The 13,292-nt window shown below is 41.3% G+C and overlaps 2 protein-coding genes and 1 long non-coding RNA gene across 3 annotated transcripts in view; 2 read left to right on the forward strand and 1 right to left on the reverse strand.

Moving 5' to 3' along the window:
- The window catches only part of LOC143921502 (uncharacterized), a 189,925-nt gene that overhangs the window by 19,096 nt on the left and 157,537 nt on the right, over window positions 1–13,292 (reverse strand). The gene's annotated exons all lie outside the window — the stretch shown is intronic.
- Window positions 763–3,346, forward strand: LOC143921483 (uncharacterized). Its single transcript, XM_077444811.1, has 2 exons — window positions 763–1,166; window positions 1,261–3,346. The coding sequence occupies exons 1-2, from the start codon at window positions 1,017–1,019 to the stop codon at window positions 2,341–2,343; spliced, it is 1,233 nt and encodes a 410-aa protein (XP_077300937.1). The 5' UTR covers window positions 763–1,016; the 3' UTR covers window positions 2,344–3,346.
- On the forward strand, window positions 3,142–5,174 carry LOC143921510 (uncharacterized). The gene is made up of 2 exons (XR_013261442.1): window positions 3,142–3,574; window positions 4,609–5,174. It is a non-coding gene; the product is annotated as an uncharacterized LOC143921510 (long non-coding RNA).

Raw genomic sequence — 13,292 nt, forward strand, 5'->3', positions numbered from 1 at the left:
TGGGGCGAAGCCTTAAAAGGCAACTGATCATGGGGGCAAAGCCCTAGACGGCATTTAATCATGGGGGCGCGGAGGGGCGAAGCCCTAGAAGGCAAAGGCTCAGGGGGGCGCCGAGGGCGAAGCCCTAGAAGGCAAAAAAAAAATTTCGATTTTTTTTATTTTATTTTTTTGATTTTTTTTTTTATATTTTTTTTTTATTTTTTTTTTAAATTTATTTTTATTTTTTTTTATTTTTTTTTCAAATTTTTAATTTTTTTTTAAATTTTTTTTTTTTTTTAATTAAATGTTTATTACTTAGATAACTTATAAAGAGTATTATATTGAAGTTATAAAAGAGATTAAATTTTAATCTTTAAGTAAAAGGTTTATTAAGTTTCAAATATTATATTAATTTATAAAAAATAATTATTTAATTTTTACTATTAGCTTAGTCATGTTTAAGCGGTTTATATTATAAATACTGAGCGAAGCCGGGTAATACAGCTAGTTTAGAATAAGTAACTGATCAAGTTTCATTGTTTTAAATACCACTTTTGGTATTGTTGCGTAGGGGTGGGTGGAGGATCCAAGTAAAAGCCAACAGTCGTTTCACAGCATTTATTGATGATTAAGGAGTTACACACACTGTCACTGCTCCGTCCAGAATCGCATGAGATCGCCTACGTACCGCCTTATAAGGGGTAGATCTCTCAGGACGTCTAATCTGCTTACCTACTGTATAGTCACGTATTCGGATATGTATTCCCACGGTATGAGAAGTGCAATCATTGTTTAGCTTTCGTGCACTTAGCTTGTTGCTAATCCCTAAAACCACTTACACCGGTCTCACGGTCTCTCAGGAAGTCTACCCGTCTTAATCCGATCACAGTTACTCGGCGGCTCTGTTTAGTATACGTTACAGTATTATAAAATAACGAAACCATCTGTTGCCTAACATTTCTCTGGTATGACCACATAGTACCAAATTTAGACCAAAAATAGCGGTCGCGAAGGCAAGTCGTCTGGTCGCTGTCACGATGGAGACGATGACGAGGAGTTCAGAGACGATGGAGTGCAGGCTTTGTCTTGGACCAGCTCCGGCCGAGTCTTCCGTCTCCATCTTCCAGAGACCAGATCCTCATCCAGAGCGTCTGGAGCAACGCATTCGGACCTGCTGTCAAATTCAGGTCGGTGCTGGTTACAGGTTACAGGTTACAACTATTGTGGACCAAACTCTTCTCACCGCTCAATCCTACTTATATTTTTTCATTTCATCTGCAGGTTAAAAGAGGCGATGGGTTGCCAGACGCGGTGTGTCTTTCGTGTAAAACCAATCTGGAATTGTTGATCGCCTTTCGAAACGCTTGTTTTCGAAGCTACGAAACGTCTCAACTGAGGCTAGACGATTGCTTGAAGATCAAGACTGAAGAAGTTTTATTGGAAGATGTAATATGGGACGATGAGCCTTCACTACCAACAATCCTCCGAAAGAATAGTGAAATTTGTTTAAAGCCATTGCCCATTAAATCCGAACTTGTTTTACACAAAAGATCACACACTGGAGAGAAGCAGTTCAAATGTGGTATTTGTTTAAAATCATTTATTCGAAAAAAAACACTTGTCAGACATTTGAGATCTCACACGGGGGAAAAGCCACACAAATGTGACATTTGTTTGAAATCATATGTTCATAAAAATGAACTTGTGTTACATTTGAGATCTCACACCGGGGAAAAGCCTTACAAGTGTCAAATTTGTCTAAAATCATTTTCTCAAAAATCTAGCCTCGTGTCACATAAAAAATTACATGCTGGGATAAAACCACACAAATGTGACATTTGTTTAAAATCATTTATTCGAAAAGATCAATTTGTGTTACATTTGAGATCTCACATGGGTGAAAAGCCTTACAAGTGTCAAATTTGTCTAAAATCATTTTCTCAAAAATCTCACCTCAAGACACATGAAAAATTGCATACTGGGATAAAACCACACAAATGTGACGTTTGTCTAAAATCATTTTCTCAAAAATCTAACCTCGTGTCACATAAAAAAATCCATTCTGGGATAAAACCACACAAATGTGACATTTGTTTAAAATCATATGTTTATAAAAATCAACTTGTGTCACATTTGAGATCTCACACTGGGGCACATAACAAATTTCATGCTGGGATAAAACTACACAAATGTGACATTTGTTTAAAAGCATTTATTCGAAAAACTCAACTTGTGGCACATTTGAGATCTCACACGGGAGAAAAGCCATATAAGTGTGAAATTTGTCTAAAATTATTTTCTCATAAATCTACCCTCAAGACACATAAAAATTGCATAAATATAAAAAAAATTGTTATTATATAAATACTGTAAATTTTTTTACATTGTGGCTGCATGCGTGCCATGGTGTTTCTGGTGCCCCCCCCTCATGACATTTCTTCTCATTGCAGTTTATTTAAATTTTAAGAGAAAAGATAATTGAAAATTAAATACACAAATCTATTGTTTGGCTGGCGTTTTATTTATTGGATGAAATTAAGATAATTTTGGTAAACATACTTCATTATCATCCTGAGCCATTCGCCATCCACTGCCGGCTGGAAGGCCTCTCCGACATACTTCCACTCGTCTCTATTTTGCCCAACTCTCATCCATCTCACCCCACACATCTTCCTAATTTCGTCCACCCATCTTCCCTGTGGTCTTCCTATTACCATTGTTCAGACCAATTGTCTGATGGTCGGCTTTCGTGGCCTTACGACCCACGAGCGGGCTGATGTATTTTGTAGTGGCCACACTGGTGTGGCCAACACCACATTCCCGCCCCAACACTGCTTCTAAGCGGCGCGTTTCCTCAATCCCGAATCACTAGTTCGAGACTGGTGATATTTGACGATACTTGAAGACCAGCTCCAGTATTCGTCCGGGGTGTATTGATGAAGCCTGGTCTGTCTTTGTCCCGAAGGCAGACAACTCAGACACGCGTGCTTGGTGCATAACCTCAAGCCGCACCACGTGTTATTTGTATACGAACTCCCCCCCCCCCTTCCCCCCTGTTTGCTATCTGTACCTTTAAACTTAAAATACAGTTGATCATATACAGATTTACAACCTGTTATCATTACATTATGGAGGATGAACGAATGAGACGACTGGCATGTTAATGCACGTGTTTATTATATGACAGCTGAAGACAGAGTGAGTAGTAGCTCTCCGAACCCAGCCGAGTTGGTTCCCACTCGCAGGAAGGCAACTAAACTCGACCACGTCGTGTAAGCGAGCCGCCACATCACTCCCCCCCCAGCATCAGCGATACCAAAATTACAAAGAAACAAATTTTACAATAGAAAAAAAATTATTGTTACACAAAGAAAAAAAATTATTGAGTGGGGAGAAAAGAATTGTTGACGTGGGTCATCCGTTGTGTAGGTGTGCCGCCCTGAATGCTCGGTACATTCGAGGGCGGTGACGTCGCGAGCAGGACGGTGGCTGGTCCGATGGTCGCGCCGATGCGATGCTGCGGCGGCGCCGCTCTTCCGAGGCTGATGTCGGTTGGTGGGGCGGCGGGGGCGGCAGGGGCATCGATGTCAGAGAAGTGTTATACAATAGAAGTGCCCCAAGGCATCAAAAGTGTCGACAGTTGAAGCGTGGCTGTAGCCACACTTAATTTTTTTCCGCCGCAGTCGTGTTCCGTGTATGGGGCTGGTCATATCTCTGATAAACATTGTTCATATTACTGGCAAGATGGGGAAGTGCATCATTAAAAGTTGCACAATGCATTCAAATACACACAAGAAATGTAAAAATAATTTTAAAATAAATGTAAAAACATTTCTCTGGGTAGCACCGAATACTCAATTATATTCATAACCAATTCACTCAATAAATTTAATTAATAAGTTTTAATTAATAAGTCACCAACTCAATAAGTTTAATTAATGTAAACATCGTTCATTTTATAATATACATATTTTAGTTGAAAATATACATTACACGCTAATTTTAGAGTTCCTAAGGACAGCCAATTACGAGAAAAGTGGGTAAACATAATCCGCAAATGGAGAAGAGAAAACGATTGGCTACCAACGCCCAACACCATTATATGCTCAAACCATTTTAGAGCTGAAGATGTTTTAACTTTATCGAAATGTGTCAGGTTAAAAAAATATGCAATTCCAATATCGGAGGTAAGCTTTAATTATTATTTTCTGTGTATTGTATTTCGGTGTTATATAATATAAAAGGTGAATTAATCTTTTTTTTATTATTTGTATCAATATTTAATTGTAAATAAATCTATAAACATGTATATACTATTATCAAAAAATAAATAAACTATAAATAAAAAGGACTTTTATTTCTGTAGTGAATTTGTGATGACCCTAATTCCATTCGTGAAAAAAGGTTTGTTAATTAAAAGCTGGCGTGTAGACACGGTGTTCTGACTCTTTCTCGCGCGCGGACACGCTTACGAGCGTGACAGAGACAACTAATACTAATTATGGTACTGTGAACGCGGTTGACACGGGATATTTGTTCAAAAGGGCACTTCTATTGTATAACACTTCTCTGCATCAATGTGGTTGATGATACTCCGAGCTGGACTGTGAGTCGTTGTGGCTCGTGGAGGTGTTGTAGCGCTACCGCCCGTCTCGGCGTGACGACGCTCGTGGGGACGGACGGGGCCTTGATGATGATGATGATGATGATGGTGCTGAGGTGGTGTATGTCTTGTGGTGCTGGATGACCGTTCTATGTGTAGTGGATCGCGCATGACTCCACATCCAGCTGTCAAGATCGTCGTCTCATTCGCTCCCCCATTTTTTTAAAGCACCTGTCATCGACGTTGTGGCTGGACTCCAGTCGATAGGTAGGTAGGTAGGTAGCCGTGTCTGCTCGTTTATTGTCACCCGCGGGCCGCGGCGCGCTGTGTTGATGGCGATGGGGGCGCGGCGGGTAGCTTTCCCGCCTGGCTCGGTGAGGCAGGGATGAGCGGCATGTTGAAATTGATCGAGGCTGCGTGGCTCGATGTCGGGGGTCACCAGTATGGAGGATGAACGAATGAGACGACTGGCATGTTAAATTGATCGAGGCTGCGTGGCTCGATGTCGGGGGTCACCAGTATGGAGGATGAACGAATGAGACGACTGGCATGTTAATGCACGTGTTTATTATATGACAGCTGAAGACAGAGTGAGTAGTGGCTCTCCGAACCCAGCCGGGTTGGTCCCAACTCGCAGGAAGGCAACCAAACTCGACCATGTCGTATAAGCGAGCCGCCACATCATATAATCTCCCGCCTTTCCTACTTTACACATCGCGCTCACATACGCACACGGTACAAGAGAGGGAGACAGAGAGCAGAGCAGCAGTAGAGACCACAGATGACAAAGGAAGGCACCATTGGTGGAAAACCACGCCGACGCTTACCACGAGCTATACAAACATCACAACATCAGGTGGCATCTCGATTGAGAGCCCCTGGTGTCCGTACAACCATTCTAATACTTTTTTCCACCTTTCTTCCATTCTTCTAGCCACATACCCCGCCCATTGCTATTTCAATCTCTTCACTATATCCATTACTCTTGTCATACTTCTCACCCACGTATTTCATTTAGTATACTTATCACTACTGTTATTATTACCTTCGCCAGATTCAGCTACACATACTCGTACATCCCTCTGAATATTTTTGAAAAAAATATTCTTATATTCATTTTTTAACACTTTCAATGATAAGCCCGAATCTGTTGTTTTCATGCCATGCTGATATTTTAAAGCTATAGCTCTGTTTCGCAAATGTTTTGACTGTGTGCTCGACTACCTGCGTCTACCTAAATGCGTACCTACCTGCGTCTACCATAAAGCAGGCTATACACTACATATATTTATTCATTATTTTCGTGAAAAAAATTTTGTTGCAGGTGAACTTCTGTTAATTTTTTGTTCGTATTGTGGCGGCTCGCTTATACGACATGGTCGAGTTTGGTTGCCTTCCTGCGAGTGGGGACCAACTCGGCTGGGTTCGGAGAGCCGCTACTCACTCTGCCTTCAGCTGTCATAAATAAAACACGTGCATTCAACATGCCAGTCGTCTCATTCGTTCATCCCCCATAGTATAATTAGCAAATAATATAACGATATGTAAAAATAATACAACACTTAAATTTATGTTTTTATAAATATATTTTTTATAAAAATTGTATATAAAAAACTTAAATATAATTAAATTTTTTCTCGTGATATGACCTAAAACATGGTTCCAGACACAAACCCGGCTTGTTTGTACATTCCGGACAATAAAAGACAGTGGCTTTTCTCTCCTTTCGTTCACTCCAGCAATAGTTGCACCGTCTTCTTTTGGTTTTTCCCTGCTGGAAATCGTCAAAATCCCTCGACGATCCTTCCATTTGGATATTTGGATATATATTGAAAACGCATTTTCCCTCTGGAGTATATTGCATCACGGATTCATTTTTTAAAATTTTTTTATTGACAACCGCTATCGGATTATTTTAAGTGAATATACATATAATTCTACCTTTACAATATAATGTATTTATTTATAGTTTTGGACCATTGTGGACCAACCCATACAAACTCTATGGCCTGTCGCATACACGGCCACTTTTGTTCGCCACTGGTCGCAGCCACAACCTGCGGAATGCATTTCTCATAGAGTTTGTATGGGACGCGCGCAAACACAACCACGCGTCACTCGCCACTCGATTCAAGCTGCGGAATGCATTTATCATAGGCAGCGTTAACACTAGAGGCATCCACCACGGTATTTGATGGAGCTAGCAAATACATCGTGTTCCAATCTTTGGCGAGATTGGAACACGCCACACGCCCCTCCATAATTCCCGCAGTACCCATCGGATTGCCTTGGGAGGATGTCGTCGATATTTCAGAGAGCGTGTCGCGAACATATTTACGTCATTTGCTCGGCTTATTACTTTATGAAATTATCTTTCTATTTATTACTTTATAGTGTTTTTACCCGGCTTCGCTCGGTATTTGTAATATAAACCGCTTAAACATGGCCAATCTAATAGTAAACATTTTATTAAATGTATTTGAATAGTTTTACTTTGTTTAAATTTATTTGTGTATTAATTTGTTCGCTGACAAAATAAAACTATTCAAGTGGCGAACAAAAGTGGCCGTGTATGCGACAGGCCTAAACACGCGTGTTATTTGAAACAAATTATGTCAACAGAAATGTTTTATGTTCCCTTTTTAAATGTCTTTTACTATTGCATTAATTCTTTCAGTCGCTTTTGATCAGCGAAGGAGTACATAACAAGCGCGTGTATTCAGAGCAGATTTTTTCGTAACATATGTACGTATGTTTAATTATTTTCAATATCTGATGAATTCTGCATCGAATTTCGAAAATATTTGCAAAGGGAAAATTTGCAACCCGTTCAAATCTATAATGCAGATGAAACAGGCCTGTACTGAAAGTGCTTGCCGACAAAATAACATAAAACGTCCAAAGAAAGGATAACTGTCATGTGTTGCGGAAACTCACCAGGAACTCATAAAATGGAACTTTTGGTGATTGAGAAAGCAAAGAAACCTCAATCTTTTAACCCTTTGCTTGCGAGTTTTTTAAATCTCACCATCCTTGCGGCATGATCTTGTAAAAAACTATTTTTTCGTAGCGTGATCTCTATACACGCTCATTACTGTGAGAATCTATATAAATAAGATATTAATCTCTCTATTGATTCATAACACTGATTTCCCCCTATATTTTTATACCAATAGTTTACGATCAATGTATATTTACGTAAACAAACCATGTCTACTGTCAGCAATGAATAGGTGTGTCACACGATTACAAGATATTATTTATGAAATATTATAAAACGATTTTTTCTAATTGTATAATATAAATAAAAAGTATATAATAAAACACAGACGAACACAAAATAAACATGAAATAATACAAAATAAAATAATAGTTGCATAAAGTCACGTGTCACTGAAATATAGCTAGTATCACTGGTATCGCCAATTCCAAAAAGTTGGGACAAGGCCGTATAGAATGACGTAAAAGGTTACAATAATAGAATCTCAATATAATGTGAAAACAATATTAAATTAATTTATAATTAATTTACATACATTATATTCGACTGATGTATTTTGTGGCAGCTCTTGGGAAGTTTCAAGTCGGGGCGTGATGAAGGTCGAAAGTTAAAGCGCGCAATTCAAACGATTGAAATATTGCATTTTTTACAAACGCTTATATAGATCTAAAACATTGATATTTTTGAAGTTTTTTTTTTAAATGTAATACTATAAGAGTCAAACTGATTTTACAAATAAACCACAATATTCAGACGCGTCTAATTTCGTTGCAAATACTAAATACACCCGAGGACAATATATAATGCCACTCGCAGAGAGGGACCACTCTCGTGCGACACATATAGACGCCGGTCGCAGTGGAAAGGTTAAGGGAACTGAAATGAAAAATCTTCCGTCGATTATTATAGTCAGAAAGGGGCATGGATGGACAGGGAGATTTTTGAAGATTGGTTCAAAAAGAAATGATGGAATTATGGTTACAACATGTTTGCGAAACAGAGCTATAAAACACTTGTTCGATCATGGAGAAAGATTCTTCCTGACATAGAAATAGATTTAGTGGTGTTCGAGCTGAAAGCCTTCATGGCCGTTGGTTGTGCTCTTACGGCCTGAGCCTCATCGGGCTTCACCCGATGCGCGGGCAATTTTGATAGTTGCTATTTAGTTCCCATTTAAGTAGGTCTGTTCGTCCGGTCATCCCGGCGAGGACCGCCAGATGTAACAGCCAGCCGAGGGGGCTGGCCCCGTCATCGACCCGTACTCGGACTCGGACTCGGACTCGGACTGATCATGGCGAGCTCTCATCACTGGCATTGTAAAGCCATCCGAGGAGTTTGGCTTTACAATGCTCCCGTAGTCGACCCGTACTGATTACGGCCAGCCGCTCCGTGGTAGGCTTGGCTCCGTGTTCGACCCGAACTGAACACGGCGAGTTCTCACCGACGCGATCGAGCCGCCATCCGAGAAGGGTTGGCGTGCTCATCCACAGCTTCCGCCATAAAGGGGCAGAGGCGCCGAGCATACTCCCCGGCTCGGCATCATTTATACCACCAATAAACCAGGTCATAACCGAAAACCGTGACTTTCTAATTACCCCACCCCGCACCGTTTCAGAACGAGCAGGTCGACGAGAGACGACGACGACCACATCCACAGTCGCTGTTACATCCTCACCCCCCCCCCCCTGCAGCTATACGGAACAAGTGGATTCTGAAGAGAATGAAGCACATTTTTTTTTTGTTTTTTAAATGCTTTTTATTATTACGAAATTATGTTCACAATACATCTTATATCTATTTTAATAGCTACTGATCTACTGATCATTTTCTATTTTACAATTTAATTTAATTTGGTTAGTAATCACAATATTATATTATTCTAATGTTAATCTAAAGCATAATAGGAAAAAGAGCTCAAAAACCTATTTACAATCCTTATAAATGTTCATAATACATCTACTACATAATATTAATTAAAGACTCGTAAATTAAAGTTAGTAATGTCTGTAACAAACGGAATTTTATAAATGGCATGCAGTTTTTTCAGGTTAGTATATATGGGTGTATTATAAATTATTTTTAGGGATGAATGAAGCACATGATATATCTGAAATATGTGGATTACTGGAAAATTTAAAATGTTTTGAAAACGTGGATAAGGAAAACATCGAGGAGTGGCTCAATCATGATTTAGTTGATCCAGGTGTAGGAATCTAGCACAACTTGTGCTAATACGAATCAAAACCAGTGTACACATCATTGATCCTGTACAAACATGCATAACTCAAGGGCAACGACCCCTTCGAACATTCCAGAAGAAAGAGTTCATCGCTCGATCGTGAAACGAACAGTGATGTCATCAGGCAACCGCGACACGATGTCCTGATAAGTCGTAAACACGTAGCAGTCATTAACGCGTGGCACATGCCCGCATTCTCAAACGAAAGACGTCCTGACGCTGACCCCATAAAGCACGCGCCTCGAAAGTAGGTCAACACGTGTGCCCAACACACGTGTCCTGGAAACGAAGACAAAGCATTTGCGCGCGGCACGCTCCAACCCTGAACGTATATAAAGCAACGCAGCAGCTCATAACGCCAGAGTGAATCTCTGGAGTTCAACCAGATCACTTCTCCGAAGCTCAACCTCTTCGTACATACAATAACCATTGTAACAATTGAACAAAAATAAACGATCCTCTTACAAACACAAACGGTATTTTCTTAGACCGGGACACGGTCAACACACCTGTCCCCCGTACTAAAACGCATGGGTGATGCAGATATCGTATCGTTTTTAATCGGAAATCTTAATTTTTATGTGGATATATGTAATATAATAAAAACGAGAACAACCATCTTTGCTAGTTTATATACAATAATACATATGTTTATTATAATATCTAAATTTGTTCCTATAAAATTCTTTTATTTAGTGCAAAATATGTTCAAGCAGTGGCGGCTCGTCCATACGCACTACGGTACTGCAGCACCCCCAAGGAAATTGAGAAAAATTTAATATTATTATGAGATATAATGAGATTCTTAAAGCGAATAGAAGCCAAAAACATGTGATGCATATACTATCGCACATATTATAGGAGCCAAAAATGTGTGCGATGTTATTATTAAGGATATAAAAGAAAGATATACCTTTTCTAATTATTTAATAAAGAAATTTTGAAAAGTACTGAAAGAAAATGCCAATGGAAGATCTACTACTAACCGTTGAATCATATCGAATGCTAGATAAAGAAAAACTTCAAACTGAGTTAGAAGTGTTTAACACAAGGAAAGAAATGTGTTCCGACCAAGTCTTCATGGTCAGCTTTCGTGGCGTTACGACCAAAGGAGCCGTTTTGGAGGGAGATCGGCGCCGAGCGCGCGTACCCGCCTCCTATTCGTTTTCCGCTTCGGTCGAGTGAACATCTCTGTTCGCTACCGAGTTTGTTCCCACCACCGAGTCCCGATCAGCTCAGCCTGGATCGGCAGACGATACTGGAAGTACAGCTTCAGTATACGTCCGGTGAGAAGTGAGGAACTCCTGGTCTTTCTTCGTCGAAGTCAGATCACGTAGTCACGTGAGGAGTGAGGTTATCATAACCTCTCGAACACGTGCGCGCTAATTTCACGACGGACTCCCCCCCCCCCCCTGCTTATTCTCTGTATTTATACATATATAAAATACAGTCACCATACAAACAGAATTATAACCTGTTTTCATTATTACAATTTCCCCCCTTTTTCCACATCACGCATCCCACGCACATTACGAAGGAGAAAGGGACATAGCAGAGCAGCCGACATCAGCAGAGACCAGACCACCGACGACGAAGGAAGGCACCTTGAGGAAACCAGCCCCGCCCACGCTTACCACTAGCTATCTCAGAAAACCGACTTCGGGGGTGCTCTCGAGTTGAACATCCCTGGAGTCTGTACATTTTGGTCCTTCGATTCCGTATGTCTTCAGAGCTGGTCTTCCAACGTCGTCGAATCCAGGTTGGTCGTAATTAGCATTTTTCTGTTGTTGTTGCTATTTTTTTGGTCGTCAACGTCCATTTTGTTTTTTCCCGCGTCCATTTTTTCCTTTGTTTGATTTCGTCGCATTTCAATAATGGCGTCTTTGAGTACGCTTAAAAATACGCGGAAAAGAATTCGCGCTCGGTTAACGAGAAACGCGAATCAATTGGGGGACGATCTGAGCATCTTCGAGCTCAGAATCAGGCTCGAAACAATCAGACCATTACTGTCTGAATTCGAAGCGATCCAAGCTCAGATAAACGAGCTGGACCAAGAAGAGGCGCAGGCCTCCGAATCCGTCGTGGACCTATTTGATAGGGAGCATATGGCCGCCTTCGTGCGATGCACCGAAGCAATCAATTTGCGTGAGCCGCAATTGAGCGCTTCGCCGTTAGATGGCGCTAACCTCACAATGTCACCTGTACCGCAATCAAATTCGGCAATAAAATTGCCCCGTTTGGAGTTGCCCACCTTCGAAGGCAACGTCCAAAATTGGCCGCTTTTTTCACAACGCTTCTTGGCCGCTATGGCCGGCGAGAGTTCGCAAATCGCCCGGTTCCAATACTTACTAGGAAGCCTAAAAGGAGAGCCCCAACGTTTAGTTGACGGCTTGGAATTAGCTTCAGATTCATTTACGAGCGCGTGGTCCATTTTGGATCAACGCTATAACAACAAAAAAATTGTTGTTCAGTATCACCTTCAGGCATTGCTTGAAGCCGAGCCAGTCGTGAGCAACAATCACGTCAGTCTGCGTCGTCTCATAGATGATGCCAACATGCATGTACGTGCGCTCGTTAACTTGGGCGTCCGGGTCGAGACCTGGAACGAGATTCTGGTGATGTTTATCACCAGAAAACTCGACCGGAGTACACTTCTGCAATGGGAGCTTCAGACTCCCAAGTATGAAGACTGCACGTTTAGCAAAATAATGCATTTTCTAACGTGCCAGTGCCAATCGATGGCAAATGCCGACTTCGTCTTAAAAGGCGAGTCGAATCCTCGACCAAGAACCATTACGAATCCGAAGGCAGCAGTTCTGCATGTGAGGAGGGAACGCCCCTCCTGCATCAGTTGCAGCGGAAGTCATTCTCTGCTAGCCTGTCCATCATTCCGCCAAATGAGCGGTGATGAGCGTAGGTCGAACGCCATAAAACGTCGACTATGTCTCAACTGCTTGAGGCCAGGGCACATAGTTCACGCGTGCCAAACAAAGCAGAGATGCTTCAAATGCGGTCATGCCCATCACACCATGTTACATGACTCAACTCCATACCAAACTTCGCCTTCAAATAAGGCCAAACATTATCGGAGCCCCAAGAAATCAGAGAACGCCAAACCCGTAAAATCATCGTTGGTTTTACACTCGGTGAGACGCGTATCGCCTTCTCACGCCCGAACTGTCCTGTTATCCACTGTGGAAGTACAAGTTCGCGGCGGAGATGGACGTTCGCACAAGGTTCGAGCATTGTTAGATAACGGCTCCGAACTCAACCTCATCTCTGAAGACTTAAGAAGGCGACTCGCCTTAAAGTCGAAAAGGATGGACGTCAACCTGGTAGGAATAGGTTCAAATAGGACGTCCATTACTAGTGGCGCGGTAATTCGAATTCTACCGCGCATCCCCAATCAGGGCTCCAGTGTTGATCTCGATTGCGCAATCATGCCCGAGATCGCGAATCAACTTCCATCG

The sequence above is a fragment of the Arctopsyche grandis genome, chromosome 13 (assembly GCF_051622035.1).
Source record: "Arctopsyche grandis isolate Sample6627 chromosome 13, ASM5162203v2, whole genome shotgun sequence".
In the NCBI taxonomy this organism is placed as follows: Eukaryota; Metazoa; Arthropoda; class Insecta; order Trichoptera; family Hydropsychidae; genus Arctopsyche; species Arctopsyche grandis.